We start from the raw sequence: 18,704 nt of genomic DNA on the forward strand, positions 1-18,704 counted from the left end.
GTTAAGCTGTAAAATAAAAGTACTTTTATGACTCTTCAGTTTATCGATTATTATAGGAACTGCTTCAGGAGGAAACCCGTCAAAAACTGAGCCTTAGCACCAAGCTGAAACAGATGGAAGATGAGAAGAATAGCTTCAAAGATCAGCTAGAGGAAGAAGAAGAAGCAAAGAAGAACCTGGGAAAACAGATTTCTGCCCTTCAGTTCCAGGTACTATAGAACACATTTAGAGACTGGATCTGTTAATATTAAATTAGCCTGAAGGTAGACAGATCCAAACAGGAACTATATTAATATTTTGTAAAACACTCTTGGAACAAACTTTTTAGGATAAAAAAAATAAAATATAATGCTATTAATCTGATGTGGAAGTAGAATCTTTCCATTTCTTTTTAATACCGCTAGTGTTGGAGTGGGAGGAAGAATGTATGACCCTGAGGATTGCTGGATTGTGCAAATTATATCCAAATCAAGCTTTTAGAGATACTTTGTTCTGTTGTGTGAAATGTTGGATTAATATGTTGGGTGGGAATGGAATAGTGATTTGAATAGTTTTTCTGTTTTATATAGAGCTACTCTGGATCGCTACCTTTGCAAGCTGTATGGTATTTTGTGCCCATACTGCTGCATCTTACATGAAAATGCCATCATGCCTCTTCACTGTTTTAAAAAATTGTCCACCTTTTCAATTTTCCTACAATTTTTTTAGAGGCCTACTTTACATTCCTTTTTATTTTTGCAAAATTGTGTTAAAATCCCATCTCTTATTTTCTAGTTATGTAAACAATGTTTTTCCTTACCTAGATTGCAGAAATGAAGAAGAAGATGGATGAAAGCATAGTTTGTCTGGAATCAGTAGAAGAAATCAAGAAGAAGCTTCAGAAAGATTTGGAGGCCATAAGCCAACGTTATGAAGAAAAAGCAGCTGCTTATGACAAGCTGGAAAAGACTAAGACCAGGCTCCAGCAAGAACTGGATGATATTGCTGTGGATTTGGATCATCAGCGGCAAATAGTTTCTAACCTGGAGAAAAAGCAAAAGAAATTTGATCAGGTACATATCATTGTATTTTGGGTAGATACCTTTGCCCTGATACTTGTTTAGTGAAGGACTGGAGGCGTCTATGCAGTAAAGTATTTTACTGTATTTGTCTCTTGCAAACAAAAATTGCCACCATTTTATCATATTTTCTTGGTTTGGTTTTGGTTTGAAAAAAGAACTGTGAGCTACACTTGTACTTTTTCTAACTCAGTTGTAAAAGGGTGCCAACTGCTGTATTTTGGGGCAACAGCTGATTGGTTAACTTTTCATCCTAAACCATATCTGGAATTGATGACTAACCTGTACGAGGTGCTTATGTTGTTTCATTGTTGATACCTGGAGGGACAACCATTCCAGATAGCCAGATGTTTCATTTGGAAATCTTATAGTCCCATCGTTGTTTCTTTTCCAGCTGTTAGCAGAGGAGAAAACAATATCTGCCAAATATGCCGAAGAACGGGACCGTGCTGAAGCGGAAGCACGAGAAAAGGAAACGAAAGCCCTTTCCTTGGCTAGAGCCTTGGAGGAAGCCATAGAGCAGAAAGCAGAGCTAGAGCGGCTGAATAAGCAGTTCCGGACAGAAATGGAGGATTTGATGAGTTCAAAAGATGATGTTGGCAAAAGTGTAAGTTGATAGTATTTGAGTGAAAGTGATTACCATAATACAGGCTTGTGATAAGAAGCCTTAGCAGTTAAATTGGATTACTTTGCACTTTTGGTAAGGTTATAAAAAGAGATGCCAAGCCAGAAAGGTTGGGGAACACTGTTTTAATGGTTCTATATAGGCTTCTTTGCTTCCTGCCTACATATGTATAGGTGCTAATATTTATTTAGTGCTTTAATTTCCATATATATTAATTGTCTGAGATGATGCAGGAACTCCTGATCAAGTTAATTTCTGTTTATTTGTTTGTTTGTTTTTAAAGTAAAATGGCCAGAGAAGATTAGGAGTAGTAAGAGAGGCAGAGAATTGTTAATAAATGACTTACTACCTTTAAAGCCTTATACAGCACAGGACCAGGTTATCTGTCAGATTGCCTGTCCCTAAGAACATCTACCATCCTACCAGTTTGGTTCCGTCCCTTAGATGTTGCCATCTTATGGGACCTAGGAAGAATCCTTTTACTGAGGCAGCCCCTGTTCTCTGCAGCATCTTTCCCCTCTATCGGAAGGCTTCTACCCTTTTAACCTTCTGAGAAGCATTTAAGACCTGATCTCCCCGCCCCCCCAAAAAAAAAACCAAAAAAAAAAAAAACCCTACTGGGATAGGGTGAGATTAATGAGATGACCCTGTTGTGGGCTGCATGTGAGAGTTCAGCTATGGTGCCAAGTTTTGCTAGGTTTTATTGCTCATGGTTTTAATATTTTTTATTGCAAATTATAATAAATTATTATATGTTTTATTTTTTATTTTTATTGTGAGCTGTCCAGAGTTTGATATAAGATGGATGGCTGTATAAATGTTTTAACTAAATAAATGATTTATACCTTAGTTTTTAAAATACTGGACAATAAAATCAATGGCTGTGCCAATATAGAGAAGCTAATTTTGTATCTGTTTGCTGTAGGTTCACGAGTTGGAAAAGTCAAAAAGGGCTCTGGAGCAACAAGTAGAAGAGATGAAGACTCAGTTGGAAGAGCTAGAGGATGAACTGCAGGCCACAGAAGATGCCAAATTGCGCTTAGAAGTAAACCAGCAAGCTATGAAGGCACAGTTTGAGCGAGATCTCCAGGCCCGAGATGAACAAAATGAAGAAAAGAGAAAGCAGCTGATAAGACAGGTAGCATTTCAGAGATCTTGAAAATTCTTGAACTATTGTTCGCAACCCTTAGTGGAAAACTTTAGCCAGGCAGTAAGATTACTTACCAACTCTGATGATTTAGTAAGCATTAATTTTTTTTGTCCCCTTGCGTTAGGATGTGGGACCAGGATTTTATTAATATGTAAATTGTCTATGCTTTGATTCCTTTCAGGTGCGAGAAATGGAAGTGGAGCTGGAAGATGAAAGGAAACAGCGCTCTATTGCTGTAGCTGCCAGAAAGAAGCTGGAAATGGACCTCAAGGATTTGGAGGCCCATATAGACTCTGCTAATAAGAGTCGTGAGGAAACTATTAAACAGCTCCGGAAGTTACAGGTGAGATTTGCCGCTTGTGTAATACTGATTTTTGTTGCTGTGTCATAAGCAATGAAGTGAAATAAGCAATCCAAACAATGTTCAAGGCTTAGCAGTTGTTGTTTTTTAAAAACAATTTTTTTTATTTTTTTAAAAAACAAAATAAAACATACAGATCTTTGTTGAAAAAGATATCGGTTGGATACATATTCAAACATATTTCAAATTTCATCCTTTCATTATATCATTTATCCAATATTTTCCCCTTTTCAAATGTTATGATAGTCCTTTTCTTTTAAAATCTGTTCCATCCCTTTATCCTGGAAAATATTTAGTCCCAAAATATCTCTAAAAATGTTCATATAATCATCATCATAGCCTAGCAGTTGTTATTTTGATTTAGGAAAGAAGTCTAGAGGTATGAATCTTCAGGTGGGTTTTATGAAAAGTTTTAGACAGGGTTGTTACCTGCATTAGCCAACTATCAGTTCCATCCTGGTCTCTTTCATTAGTATGTATGTCAGTGAGGGACTGTAATTGTAGAGGAGGCATCTGGTGAGGTGAAAAACATGAGGGTGTAGAGGTGAGAGAGTGCCTGTTAGAGTTTGAGGCCTCCACCCACTTTGTCCTTATTCAGCTTTCGTCTTTCCTTCAGAAGTAGAAGAGTTTAACCAGTCCTTGACAACTAGGCTGAACTGACTTGATAACATCCCCTTTAAGTAATTCACAGAGAGAATGCTTTATGTATAGAAGTCCTCACATTGAATCTTTGGCTGCACTAGTTAAAAATTGTTGGGTTGCGGAATTGAAAAATATTAGATGCCTGAAGTCTTGGAGACCTGTTGACAATAAATTAGACTTGTCTTGGGCAAAGTACTACAGTGAATCTGATTATAAATCAGATTCACTTTGTACTTTGTTATAAATTTATATAAACTTATATAAAATTTGTTATATACGTTTCATATACTCATAAATTTATCTGTAATTTTAGGCCCAGATGAAGGATTGCATGCGGGAACTGGATGACACACGTGGCTCAAGAGAAGAAATTTTGGCACAGGCTAAAGAGAATGAAAAGAAGTTGAAGAACATGGAAGCAGAAATGATTCAAATGCAGGAGGTAATCTAATATTTTGGAGGGAGGTAATCCTAATCAACCCTAATAGAATATATATGCCTGGAAAAAATTCTGAAAATGGAACAGTTAAAAGACTTTATTAGCACCATTGATTATAACTCTCCATATATTTCTGTCCCTACAAACTCCTTTGTTACCACCACTTACGTAAAATTATTTCGTTACATTGTTTTTTGTTCTTTAAATATCTCAGTTTATTATTTTTGAGGATGTCATCATATCTGTCACAGTTTTCTCTCCTTTCTAAGTCCGTTCCCTGGTCCTTTTTATGTTTCTTTTGCAATTCAATCCTTATTCATTCTCTCTGAATGACCTAAATACTGCAAGTACTTTGTACTGGTCACTTCAATTTACATTCATTCACTACATAATTTCAGTGACGGCATTTTGTTGCCTTATCACGCATATTTATAAGTAGCTCATTTTCACCACATTCAGCTTACTCATTTGCTTCAATTTCATTCCAGATAATTTTATTATTTCAAAATCCATTCACTGTGCTGGAGGCTCCTTGTTAAGCCTTCTTCATCCACTTTCAAAACAATTTTGTTTCCATCAAAATTGCTTTACATCAGTGGTAGTCAGCCTGGTCCCTACCACCCACTAGTGGGCGTTCCAGCTTTCATGGTGGGTGGTAGGGGTTTTGTCCGATACTGAAGCGCTTTCCTTTTTTTTTTAGTTTGACTTTTTAAAAAAATTTCATAGCATTATTTAAAAACATTTTCATTAGGTTTTCATAAAATTCCCTGTGACAATTTAAATTTCTGGAAATATACTATTTGTATCACCCGCACATAAGTTTAGTTCACGTTACGTAAGTGAAACTAAATGGTGCTATAGTGCAACCGCAAACAAAAGAGCCTCATCCCAGAATAGCTTGCGCATCTCCCCCCACACCACCCAGCTGTAACAGACAAGCAGAGCTGGTAGCCGGCGCCCAACCCCCCAAATCCAATCCATGATGCTCGAGGAGCATGCGCAGACGATGATACATGGCGCAGGCTCTTTATTGTGGAACCGGTGGGCAGTTAGAAAATTGTACTACTAACAGAGATACAAAAGTGGGCGGTTAGGTATAAAAAGTTTGACTACCACGCTTTACATTTTCTTCTCCTCTTTTTAGCCGTTACTGTCACTTTCTCTTTTTCAGCCCTTTTTTCAGCTATTGTTTTTGCTGTGTGAACATTATATAATGTTGTCTTCTCATTCTGTCATTATATTATACTGATACTGTAACATAATTTTATGCACTCCGTTCTAAACAGTAACCACATCCAATTTCCTTAAGGCTATTTTCCATTCATTGAACACTTTATTATATAGGATACATATAACAATGTCCATTTTTTTCCCTATTCCTGCCACTACCAAATAATCATTTATCTCACATTCACAACAAATCATTATTCTTGTATTCTTCACTAATTTTCTTTCAGCATACCGGTAATTGAATCAATTATTCATTTGGATTTTTATTTATTCCTTTGCCATATGTGTAGGTATAAATAGATTTCATTTTGGAAGCAGTATTTGAAGCAGTTAAACACCAATCACATTTTGATTTATCCTAGAGTCCAAATCATTTTTTGCACTTGTCTCATTTCCATCCATCATCAAGCAGATATCATTCATGTCGTCAAGCAGAATAATTTTTCCATTGATCACATTCATTCAGAACACTGCACATTTTCTCACAAAAACTATATCTGATTCTTCCATTATCACCAGTCATTGCAGCATAGCATGAAACTATCATTAATGTAGGGATTACTCCAATACACAAACTAAAGAAACCTAGATAACATATTTTGTAACATACATTTTATCCTTTAATTCATAACCTTATACCATCACTTCTGTGTGCGTATCAACACTACTCTGCAAGATCAGATCACCTTCATTCACATTTATCAAATCCTTCCTCTCTATTATTTTTATTTTAGTTCATCTACCATGTTTCCCTGTCTTATATTTTTTTGAACCCCGAAATAAGCACTTGGCCTTATTTATTCCTCTTATGTTGAAAATCATAATCTTACATGTGGCATGGATCAATAACGAAGTAACCCATTGTCATTGACTTCCCCTGCTATCATGACTTGTGGTCAAGTAAGGCTTTCATGTTGCCTATTTTAGTAAGATAGGTAAAGTATAGATGTAGTCGTATCTGTGCTTCATTTAGTCAAGGATAGTACCAGTCAGTTTTGGCATATTTTAGCATGCCGCAAGCACAAACATACCAATTTTTATATTTTGTATGTTCACACTATTCTTTGTAAGCTGGGATGAAGTTATCTTCCAGGCCAGCCCACTGTTACCTGCATTCCATCGGTTAGGAAGTAAATTCAGTGACCTAATGAGTTCATTTATCAATAGATTGATGTTAAAGTAGGTATACAGGAGACTTTTGAGCTGTTAAAAATAGTTGTTTCTCTAAATTTTTCTTGATTCTTTCCAGAGATTGATGGACAGATGGATGGACAGATCAGATTAGATAGATAGATGATAGATAGATAGATAGATAGATAGATAGATAGATAGATAGATGGATAGATAGATATGGATGTTTTGATTAATTTGTGATTGCATGCCTGGTAGCTTTAGATGCTGTTTTGGCAAGTGATTGCTAGTTCAGTCAATTTTTTAACACTAGGATTTTACTAATAAATTACTTTGGTTTCTTAAAAGGTTGCCAATTTATTTTATTTACCAAAACATTGCATCTTATTCTAAAACCTTTCTGATTTTATATATATATATGATGCTACTTGGGTCTTTTAATAAATATATATAATAAATATTATACATAAGTGACTTGGTTATTCTGACATGTAAAAGTATATGATTATCCTAGTTACAACTAGATTACAATATTTGATTTTTGGAGCTTGATTTTCACAAGGGGTTTGTGTACATCTTACTCTGATTACAGGAACTTGCAGCTGCTGAACGTGCCAAGCGCCAGGCTCAACAAGAGAGGGATGAGCTGGCTGATGAGATTGCTAACAGTAGTGGCAAAGGGTGAGTAATAACACTTTTTTCTTTCTTTCACGGAGCAATAAGGCTGTTCTGCAAAAGATGTTCCATAGTGCCTGTACCTTAAGTGCTGATAATTAGATATACTGTATCTAATTAGTATATGACGCACCTAGCTTTTGGGGAAGAAAACAAGAAAAAAAAATCTGTCTCTGCCTCCCAGCAATTTGCCTTCTTGCAGCAAACAACCGGGTCAGCTTCAGCACAGCCTGATTTAGCACGAACAGCTGATTGGCGGTTGGATCTGCCTCCCGGAATACCTCCTATCAGTGGTTCCAGGCTGCGGGGATTGCCGCTGCCCATTGCCGCCCATCACCACCATCACCTATTGCCGGCTCCACGCCAATTTTCGACCTCTGCGTGTCCTATTTTTGGCCCATTCCAGTCAGCGTGTTCACTGCTGCTGCCTATCCCCACTGCCTGGAATGGGCCGAAAATGGGATGCACGGAGGCTGATAATGGGGCGTGCACATCCCAAAAACTGGATGCGTGGTGGCCAAAAATGGGGCACGCAGAGGTGGTGATAAGTGATGGTGGCAATGGGCGGCGACAGTGGTGATGGGCAGCGGCAATCCCTGAAGCCTGGAACAGCTGATAGGAAGTATTCTGGGAGGCAGGACCAACTGCCAATCAGCTGCTCGTGCTAAATCAGGCTGTGCTGAAGATGATCATGCTGTTTGCTGCAAGGAGGTAAATTGCTTGGAGGCAGAGGCTGAAGGGTGGGGACTGGCGGGTGGGTGAGCTTCGGCAACATTTGCTGTATAAGATGCACAGACATTTCCACCATCTTTTACTGTGAAAAGTATGGTAAAATGTTCTTTTTCTGAAGATAGAGGGATTAACTCATGACTTTTTGAGAATTGCTTATAGATGATAAATAATTAGATATGTTTTTCTTCAAAATGTTGTATATGAATATATTCCTTTTGTATCTCAGAGCTCTGGCCTTGGAAGAAAAACGTCGCTTGGAGGCTCGGATAGCTCAGCTTGAAGAAGAATTAGAGGAAGAGCAGAGTAATACAGAGTTGGTGAATGATCGTCTCAAGAAGGCAAATCTTCAGGTATTTGCTTGAGAGATTTCAATTGGTCTGAGTTTAGAATGCTGGGTGAAATCTAAAATGGTGGCTTTTAAACCATGGTTAATGGCTTAATATATCGTGCAATATCAGCTGATTGTGATACATTCAACAAACTATTCATAAGCAAGATATTACTTAGATATCAAGCAGTGATAACTTGTGCAGCTTCTGATAATGAGCATGTTACAAATATTTATAAAAGTAAAAGAAAATCACGTGTGTAATATATATATAATGTATATAATTATATGTATATAATTTTCCTTATTGGCCCTGAACACAGATTACTTTTCTATACTCTCCTGCCCTGAATCATTTCAATCTAAAAGATAAGATTTTAGTAAAAGTGACAAAAATGGAGAAAGGAGATGTGAAGGAAGAAATATTCACATACATGAAGTTAATATACCTCTTACTCTCTTTCCCAGATTGATCAGATAAATACAGATCTGAATGCAGAACGCAGTAATGCTCAGAAAAATGAAAATGCTCGCCAGCAAGCGGAGCGTCAGAATAAGGAACTAAAGGCAAAGCTTCAGGAAATGGAGAGTGCTGTGAAATCTAAATACAAGTCTTCTATCACTGCTCTCGAGGCAAAAATAGTACAGCTGGAGGAACAGCTCGACACTGAGACAAAGTAGGTATTGATAATATACCACAAGTTCACCCTTCAGTTGTTGCAGTTTAATGGCCCTGTACATGATTTGTCTTTATCTAGAGGAACAATGGAAGGAGATAGAAACTGGAGTTATTGAAAGTGATTTACATGGTCAAAATTCAGCAGCCTTTTGCACATACCACCTAAACTTTAGGTGCCGATTTTTCTATCCTTCATTAAATCCTGGAAATGAAGTCCTTAGAAAAGGATTGAGTGAAAGGCAGATCAATCAGTGTGACTGCTGAGGTCTTTCCAGTTGTCTAGAGTACAAAATTAATCTTTGAAGTAGATGTATATGGAAAACAGTGTATTGGCCCTCAGTGACTCCAGTTTCTAGCGCCTTCAATTGTTCCAGTGTACACTCAATTGTTATGTTTCTCCTGCTTAGCATTTTTTTTTTGGATTAGGAAAAAGTTGTTTCAATGGAAGAGAACATTTATAGTTCAAGGTGGAACTGTAAAAATTTTTGTACTCTCTGAGCTTAGTTGTTTTCTTGTTTGGTTCATTACCAAACTAGGTAACATTTTCAGAGCTAGGAGTTGGATTTGCTCTCATTTTATATATTAGTGGCTTTGCCCTGTCAGTGTTGGTGGTAGTGGTTTCTGGATTAGGCTATTGTTTACTGTTAGCTTGTTTGCCATGCAGGACAAACATAACTGTTCGGTGTAGTACAGCAGAGTGCTTGATGATGGCAAGCACACAGCTCAGACTATAGAGAGCCTTCATAGAGTAATCAAGCGGTGTCCCATTTTCTATTTGTTTTGGTCCTAACTGAAATTTCACTTAGATATTGCAGCTTATTGCAGTGCCAACTGCAAAGCCTATCAGTCTTTTAACCTTTAGTCTAGTTGTGCAGTTTTTAAACAAACATGCATGACCTATCTGCTTTCTTTAAAGGGAACGCCAGGCTGCCAGCAAGCAGGTCCGACGTACTGAGAAGAAGCTGAAGGATGTTGTTCTACAAGTGGAAGATGAAAGACGCAATGCTGAACAGTATAAAGATCAGGTATGTGCATTTCCAAAACCGATGCTTGATAATCCAAGCTGCATGGCAGAAGCCATTACCTACCATTCTACAAAATCCAACTGTTTAGCAAGTTAAGATGTTAACAGTATTGCCCTTTATTGATTTCTACAATCTTTTTGCTACAACCAAATATTCCTGCATTAATACATTTTTGTATTAGGTAATCAGGATGTCTAGTAATGGAACTTCTCAATTTTAAGGATTGAGGTATCCCATTTGTATTGCTTAACTTATAAACCCTGGAATCATAGATCAATCTCCCAAGATAAGAAGGAACCTAGTGTATTCAAGGGGATACAACTGAATGTATTACATTAGGATCAGGAAACTTTGTTCAAGTTCTCATTGTGTGACTTTGGGCCAGGTACTAGTACCGTGGCCAAACATACCCATAAAGCACTTACTTTGATACAGATTGTCCTTGTGTAGTACTGTGAGCTATTAGGGGAAAAGAAGGATTTCAAAATAATAATAAATGAAATTGACTTTACATAGTCGTGTTCAGGACTATTCTATATTAGAAGTGTACTAGAACTTCAAAAGAAGTACTTATGCCATTTCAGATTGTGAGGCAACTTTGTCAGAATGGAAAAAGACACGACTTAATGATGTGAAGTGTTTTGCTAGGCACCTCTTTTGAAGAATTCACGCTTAGTTTATAGGCGGCATATCAAAGATTCCAAGTCAGGGTTGATACCTGCATGTGAATAAACTATGGCTCCACTTTTTTTGCACTATAGGCAGATAAGATAAATGCACGCTTGAAGCAACTTAAGCGTCAACTGGAAGAGACAGAGGAAGAAGCACAACGAGCCAATGCAGCTCGCAGAAAGCTGCAACGAGAACTGGAGGATATCACTGAGACCGCTGATGCCATGAATCGGGAGGTTACTTCCCTGAGAAGCAAACTTAGGTAAAATTGCTGTTCATATGAACTTGCCTTAATGTTTCTACCTTGAGCATGCTAATTTCTGAATGAGTAGATTGCCTAAGAATGGAATACCAATGTTCTCATTTAACTTGTGTTACTTTCTCCAATAGACGAGGAGATATGCCCTTTGTGATGACACGCCGGATTCCCAGGAAGGGACCAGGTGAAGTGTCTGATGAAGAACTGGATGGCAAGGCAGATGGTGGTGATGCCAAAGCTACTGAATAGAATTGCTTCCAGGTTACCCATTATCAAATGACCTACCCTCCCTTTGTCACAAAACCGTTCTAAAGTATGCTGGGGAAAGCGGATCATAGTGTTGCAATGTTTCTTGGACTATTTGGAGCCATCAGACATTAGTGTCATCTCTCCCAGCATCACACTCTTTTGTATTGAATGCCAAAGAGTCTGTAGTCTGATATGAGACTGGGCACTATAGATGCCTATAACATTGATTGTTCTTCCCACAGCTGCCAGTAAATGTTTGTAATTTGGTGGGAAAAAGAGTTTTGTTGCTATAAATCAACTATTTTCTTCTAATAACGAGTTTGTGATAGAGGCAAGGAACCACCCTTTATTCCTCCTCTTCTGTTTGCTTTTGGCAATCATGTTCGGTGACCTCATAGTTTCGACTTCTTCAGTCTGTCCACTTAGCAGTTTAAGGGTCATGTTGAATAGGAAAAGCAAGGATTCCCAGCATGCCTTCCAAATGTCTTTGAAATCATGTAGATCACAAAAGTCTCGGGAATGGATGAAGGAGAAGGAAGCTTCTCTTAAAAGAGACTTCATTAATTTGATCCCTCCTTGTAACCAATACTTGGACAGTTCTGAAGTGCAATGGCGTCTCAGGCATTATGTCTAAGATGGAATGAACCAATAGTTAACGACAAGTCAAGAAAGCATCAAGTTTTCCTATGTTCTTATTGGAGAACCTGTTTGGGACCAAATATATTTAATGGTAAGAAACAGAACTTAGTGGATTTGAATGGAGTACGGGCAAGGAAGTGCTTCTTTATTATAATGTCCAAGCCTCTAGCTCTATAATCAGGGGATAGGTTTAGTTATTCTGCACAGTGACTAAGAGTATATTAAAGAAGAAAAAAAACTTTTAATCTGCACAGATGATATGTTGAAGACCTTGGTATCTCTTGTTTATAAGTAATTAAGAAAATACAGTAAAGGTCTTTATCACTGCCTTTCTATGGAGACTGCAATTATATAGATAGTCTTTACTTTTCTACACCATACACTGGTTGCTGGATTTATCTGTATACTTAACCATATTGTATATGCTGCATTTAAACTTCTAAGTAAATGACAAAATTAAAATAAGAATATCCTATACTGTATGGTTATTGCTCTCACTGCAGGAACCTCCTATCCTTGTTGCTGTCACCAAACCAAATTTGCAAACTTTTTTTTATATAATAAGTGCCTTAGCATGTGTCTCCACTACAGTCAGTAATGGATTGCCGGTGCTCCTCTAACAATAAAGATTATCCATATACTACCATCTGCTGTGTGTACTTCTCTACCATGTGTTGGAATATAGTGAAAGTGAGAGGAGCTTACCATAATGGAGCAAATTTTGTGCCTCTGTTTTGCACTAAACAGGATGCAGACAGGTAGATATTGCTAGAGATTGATAAGAACCTTCTTGCTGTGAAGAGTTTCCTTTGATTTCCTAGGATTTCTCACAAACAGCACATAAGATAAGGATAGTGGGCAATATGTGTTTGGATATAAAATAATCCAGGATGATTATGGTAGCCCTGTCCTTTTGCATTAAAATACACACACACACACACACCCCACCAAAAAACATTGCTAGAGTTCTTGCAGAATCCCAGCTATAAACTAAAGGAGGCCAGTGCTGGCATTGTATCTGTTATCTGCGGCTAAGGGCTATATATAAATCACACATTCGACTATGCACTTAAATGTTTTATTATATAAAATGGAATCATCTGAGGCAAACAGTGACTTCTTTGCATGCAATACTGGGAATTTGCTAACATGGATTGTTGAACAACCGACTCTATTCTGTTTTCCATAAGTCATAATGGATGTGTTATATCACTTTAATTCAAAACTCAACAAACTTCATTAAACTTTAGCGTCATGTGTTACTCGGTAATAAGATCTGAACACAAAGCTCTGTGCTAGATAATGGAAAGTTTTCAAAAAAGCAGATGTCCTTATGTTTCCCTAGCAAATAATTGGGGGGAAAAAACCCAAAACCTTGGGAAAAACCCCACCCGCCCAAGTTTTGGGAGGACAAGATTGAGAAAACTTCAAATATATGAAGGGATGTTTTTATATTATCATCGAATATATGCAGTAGAGAGATTAAAACCATTATTGGAGAGTTGGGAAACAAGCTGTAAGGAAAGGACTTTGCTGCACTTATTTATTGTTAGTTATTTCATAGTAATAGCCATTAGGCAATATACATTAAAAACAAAAAACAAAGTCACTACTTTTAAAAAATACAAATACCATAAATGTAAATGTAATTTGAATTCAGAACCAAAAATTGGATAATTTTATTCACCAACCATTGTTTTAGGCTGAACAGTGAAGTGAAGTGTCTTGAAATGAAGCTAAGAATAAATTAAGTTGTCTTTGGCATTACTGTCAATAAAACAGGGTGACAACTTTTATAAAACAGCTCAGTTTCCTTTCAAAATCTAAAATAAAAATAAATTTACAAGAATTTCCATCTTCTTCAACCATCACACATTGGTTGGGGCTTTACATTTTATATCAAGAAATCCACTGAGTATTAAGGAGATGGAAACAGGCAACTCAGTTATCAACAGGCAGACAGCTATCAGATGTCCTCCTTTTGACTACACACAAACAAAACCCCAACATGAGGACCAGTGAACAGTTTACCAATAAAACTAAATATGACTGCCAAAGATTCCAAATTTGAAGCAAAACTATATATTGGGTTGCATTATTTATTCATGCATCAAATAAGTTTCAAAACTGACCTCAACTACACAGGAATGGTTTTCAACTACACAGAAAATAGAAAAGTGACAAGAAATTTTCATGGCTAACTGGGGAATTCTAGGAGTTGAAATCCCCACATCTTCAAGTGGCCAGCAGTGAGAAATACTATTGTAAATATAGAAGCTGAGATTGGATTTCACACTTTTTTTTCCAGTTACATCTTTTTTTATCATTCTGCAACCTTTCTATTTACCAGACCTCTAGATCTGAAATAAAAATCCCAGGGATTGCATTATGTCATGATATCTTCCTTAAGACTAAGAACTTCTCTTCTACTGTCTGATTTGTGACAGGAAGGTTACACACGTTACACACACCTATTTCCTGGTCATCTCAACTCACTGGGCAGTGTTTTTCAACTTTGGCAGTTTAAGATATGTACTTTTCAAGTCCTAGAATTCTCCAGCCACCATGCCAGATACGTAATTCTGGGAGCTGAAGTCCGTATCTTAAAAGCTGACAAAGTTGAGAAACACTGTACAACAGTGATAGCTAAAAAGCAACATCTTTTACCTAATTGTCAAATAGGCTTTTATACAATCTTTTCAATCAAGTTTAACAATGGTTGAAAATGCAGAATTTTCAGCACACCAAAAGTATTGAATAGAATAGAATAGAATAGAATAGAATAGAATAGAATAGAATAGAATAGAATAGAATTTTTTATTGGCCCAGTGTGATTGGACACACAAGGATTTGTGCATATGCTCTCAGTATCTACCATATTGTTCCAACACCTAATCTCTGTTATGTTAAAATTGTAAAGCATTAGTAATTAATGATCTCCCTAAAAGTCTTCTCAAACTTAAGAAAGATTTTGGTTCCCGTTGACCACCGGATTTCCTTTTCGACTCTTCGAAAAGGAGGGCTTGACCACCGAGAAAAACAAGAGTATGTATTAAGTGTTTATACACAGAAATACATAATTAAAAGTGCCTTCCAATAGGCGGAAAATAAGAATCCTAAACCATGCTATCTCCAAATTAAATTCCATAAACTTCGCGGTAAACTTGCGGGTTTAGTGTTTGAAGTATGCATGGTCGCAAAATTGGAACCCTGGGAATACTTCCATTTTTAGAAAAAGGGGAGCGATTATAAACGTTTACTGTATGGCGCTGGCAGCGAAGGAACTGAACTAAGGAATGTGACTTGTCTAGCGCAGGGGTCGCCAACCTTGGCAACTTTAAGCCTGGCGGACTTCAACTCCCAGAATTCCCCAGCCAGCTTTGCTGGCTGGGGAATTCTGGGAGTTGAAGTCCGCCAGGCTTAAAGTTGCCAAGGTTGGCGATCCCTGGCTCTAGCGCGGTTTCTTCGAGTGGAGAGACAGACAGACAAACAGGAGAGGACACTGATTGTTTATCTATAAAATAGAGACCCAATGATGTTGCACTTCATCTTGCATCGCCCTAGCTGGGGAGAACAAAAAAAACCGCCGCCCCGAGCGCCTGGTTTCCTCAGCCGCTGCCGCCGCCCGACAAAACCAGCCACCTCCGGCCTTCCTTCCTCTCAACTTGCCCGCCGAACCGCCCTTCCCGGGCGAAGTAATCAAGCACCGCCAGTAGCTCCGCCCTTCGCCTCCCCCCCCCCACTCGCCCCTCTTCGCCATTTACGAAGATTGCCGAACGGGAAGGAAGGAGGGGATCGTAGGGAGGGAGCCGTAACTGCCCTCCTTCGGCCTTTCCGAAGACAATCGAAGGGCTTCGGCCTCTCTTCCTCCCTCCCTCCCTCCCCCCCCCATTCCTCCACCTCTCTGGCGGCGATTGCTCTTGCTGGGGCCGCCGCGATCTCCTGCGGGGCTTTCAGCGCTGCTCTTGCGGGCCCGTGTCCGAGGTGCCTTGCGGCGGGGGGCTGCCGCTGGGGCCGTCTGCTCGCAGGGCTCCCCTCGGCGGGGGGGCAGAGACGTTTCCAGCCTTGCTTCGGCGGGTCCTAGCTGGACCCGGCGGGCTGGGCCTGCGAGCCGCGGCGGAGAGAGCGCGATCGGTGGTCGGCTTGTGGGGACTGTGAAGCGGCGGCAGCAGCGGCGGCGGCTGCAGCGGCTCCCCCTAGGGGAAGCGGGGCGGCCGGGGTCCCGGCTCGGATGGCGGAGGGCATCCAGCACCAGCAGCTCGTGCCCGGCGTCGGCGTCCCAGCCCCTCGAGGGCTCAAGCGGGAATCCGAACTGGAGCAGCCCATGTCCGGCGGAGACGGAGCCGAGAGCGGCCAAAGCAAGAGGCTGCGGACAGAGGCGGAGGCTGACGGAGGCGGCATGCAGGTTGGTAGCAGCCGCCACCGTGGACGGTCCCCCCCCCCCTTTCCACCCCGGTGGCCCTAAAAGGCGCGCTTCCCTCGCGCACGTTCACGCGCAGCGCGGCTGGGCTCAGGATGCTGGTCCCGTGGAGCCCGTTTTTGTTGTTGCGGGTGCGTGCAGCCAGGCGAGCTGATTCGCAAACAGGAGAGGCCCAGGAGCCCCTACCGGGCTTGGTCTTGGAGTGGGAGAGCGAAATACCTCACGGCTTCCCTCCCTGGGTGGGGTCCAAGAATAATCACGAATCGAGGGGCTCCGTACAGAGAGCAGCGCCCTGGGTTGGGACACGGGTGGTAGTGGGCGTAGAGGTGGTCACAACAATTGCACGTAGAGTAGACCGGTGTTTGGTTGCACGGCGGCGTGCTGGGAAGCCTCATCCCTTATGGCATTTGATCAGAACGAGGAAGCCTGGAGTGGAACGAGCAGAAGATGGGTTATCGCTAGGTCATCTTTTCAGCTGGATTAGACTTCCTCAGTGCGGGTAACCTGAAGGTGTGTTGATTTGCAGCGCCCATCACCTCCAGTAAAAGTAGATTGTAGTCCAGTACAGGGGTCTCCAATCTTGGCAACTTTAAGCCTGATGGACTTCAACTCCCAAAATTCCCCAGCCAGCTTTGCTGGCTGGGGAATTCTGCTGGCTGGGAAATTTTGGGAGTTGAAGTCCGCCAGGCTGAAAGTTGCCAAGGTTGGAGACCCCTGGTCCAGTACATAGTGAGGATTCTTCTTTGAAGGTCACTCATCTAGAGTAATATCCCAAACTTTAAGAAAGTTTCTTAGGTCTTCCATGCCTTGGTTGTTTAGTTTTGGAAGAACTGTAGCCAGTGTTTTAGGAAGCCACTTTGATCTTGTTTGTTTTTGTCTAAGACTGCAGCTAGATAATACCCATCTGGGTGCAAGGATATAATCTTATCCATATCTTTCTGGAAGTAAGCCTCACGCTGAAGGACTTATTTTTGTAACAGACATTTGTAGCAGTGAACGGTTAGTCCTATTGAACCTTGAATAACTTATTTTTGAATGGCCATTCCTAGGGTTGTATTTCAAATGGAATTACTGAGTTTATAAAGCTTTATGTGAGTCATAAAGAAGGTGAATCTGTGGGTTTTTTGAAAAAAAATAAATGTTTGTTCATAATAAAGATAGCAAATAGAGTTCATTCACATTATATGTTGGCCAATTCATCTGGCCAAAGAGCAACTGACATTTCCTATAAAAAGTAAGAACAGATGTGCACAGATTAAAACAAAAATAAATAAATAAAGAGCAACTGAAATCCTTTTGGGGGCATGAGTTATATACCATTTACCACCTCTCTTTTTCTAAAGGTTTATTTTATCCTCACGTTATATGAAAAGTTCCAGAAGTTTCAGAAGGGTAAATGCTATTTTGTAATCTGGATTTGATCTGATAGGGCTGTTGCCTCAATATGGGTTTTGGATTCAGTATCTCTGTTCAGATATCACCCAGCTTGCCATATGGCAACCTCAAGTGGAGCAAAGATTTTCTGTGCAAAAGAATCTTGATATATTTTAATACACAATTATATTTTGAATTACGTATGGCCTTTGTTGCTTTTTGACATACAGGTTTGGATCCATATTTATTTGTTAAACTTTTATGGCACAGATCTTGTTGATACAGCAACTCTGGGCAGCTTACAACATGATTAAAAACTAAAAAAGTACCATAAGCAATTAAATTAGAAGAATTAAATAGTGCTCTGAATAAATATTCCTGTTAGCTTTAGAAATGTTTATGTCTGCTTACTACAGTTGCTAGCTTGAAACATGTGGCTTGGGTGAAAATGATAGGCAAAGCTACTTAGTTACGATGACCATAGTAGAGGGATTTGTAGACTAGGACATGAGGTTTTATAAGGAAACCAATTCTAGGATAAGTGTTGTTTGACAAGCCTTATTCAAGATTCTACACTTCTTTTTTTAAAAAAAAACAGAATTGAAATAAAATTAATAATAGTCAACTGTATATAGCTGTATGCTTCAAATGGATTTTCCCATTTCTTCTTATGGAAACAGCGTTAAAGGTTGATAGCATTCTTTGGCTACTACCATCTACAGATTTTACAATAATGTGAAAGAGCCTAGCATAGTGATGGCTAATCTTTTTGCTGTCGCATGCCAAAAGTGGGGGGGAGTGCGGGGGGGGGGTTGCGCGCATGCGTGCCCACACCCATAATTCAATGTGTTTCGCCCACGGGCATGTGTGAATGATCCCCCTGCGCTCCCCCCGCTTTTGACATGCGATAGCACGGTGGGCCTGTTTCTCGCCTTCTGGGGGGGGGTAGGGGTGGGGAAGACCATTTTTACTCTCTCCAGGCTCCTATAAAGCCTCTGGAGCCTGGGGAGAGTGAA

General features: G+C 39.7%; 2 protein-coding genes across 12 annotated transcripts in view; both read left to right on the plus strand.

Annotated features, from left to right (window-relative positions):
- The window catches only part of MYH9 (myosin heavy chain 9), a 74,461-nt gene extending 61,921 nt beyond the window's left edge, over positions 1–12,540 (plus strand). For all 4 annotated transcript variants that reach the window (XM_058190017.1, XM_058190015.1, XM_058190016.1 and 1 more), the window contains exons 30-41: positions 57–209; positions 804–1,052; positions 1,453–1,665; positions 2,609–2,821; positions 3,015–3,176; positions 4,150–4,278; positions 7,229–7,317; positions 8,270–8,393; positions 8,840–9,048; positions 9,967–10,075; positions 10,837–11,009; positions 11,138–12,540. In XM_058190017.1, coding sequence (XP_058046000.1) covers positions 57–209; positions 804–1,052; positions 1,453–1,665; positions 2,609–2,821; positions 3,015–3,176; positions 4,150–4,278; positions 7,229–7,317; positions 8,270–8,393; positions 8,840–9,048; positions 9,967–10,075; positions 10,837–11,009; positions 11,138–11,255 — 1,941 coding nt within the window. In that variant the 3' untranslated portion in view covers positions 11,256–12,540. The remainder of the gene's footprint in view (positions 1–56; positions 210–803; positions 1,053–1,452; positions 1,666–2,608; positions 2,822–3,014; positions 3,177–4,149; positions 4,279–7,228; positions 7,318–8,269; positions 8,394–8,839; positions 9,049–9,966; positions 10,076–10,836; positions 11,010–11,137) is intronic.
- Positions 12,541–15,767: 3,227 nt separating this feature from the next.
- Positions 15,768–18,704, plus strand: part of RBFOX2 (RNA binding fox-1 homolog 2) — a 230,781-nt gene continuing 227,844 nt past the window's right edge. For 4 of the 8 annotated variants that reach the window (XR_009156132.1, XM_058191231.1, XM_058191233.1 and 1 more), the window contains exon 1: positions 15,768–16,299. Coding sequence is in view for 7 of the 8 variants with exons in the window: in XM_058191231.1 (XP_058047214.1) it covers positions 16,126–16,299 (174 nt within the window). In the remaining variant the exon portion in view is untranslated. The remainder of the gene's footprint in view (positions 16,300–18,704) is intronic. The other 4 variants (XM_058191228.1, XM_058191230.1, XM_058191237.1 and 1 more) reach the window with 4 other exon arrangements.

This window comes from Ahaetulla prasina, chromosome 7 (assembly GCF_028640845.1).
Source record: "Ahaetulla prasina isolate Xishuangbanna chromosome 7, ASM2864084v1, whole genome shotgun sequence".
Classification (NCBI taxonomy): Eukaryota; Metazoa; Chordata; class Lepidosauria; order Squamata; family Colubridae; genus Ahaetulla; species Ahaetulla prasina.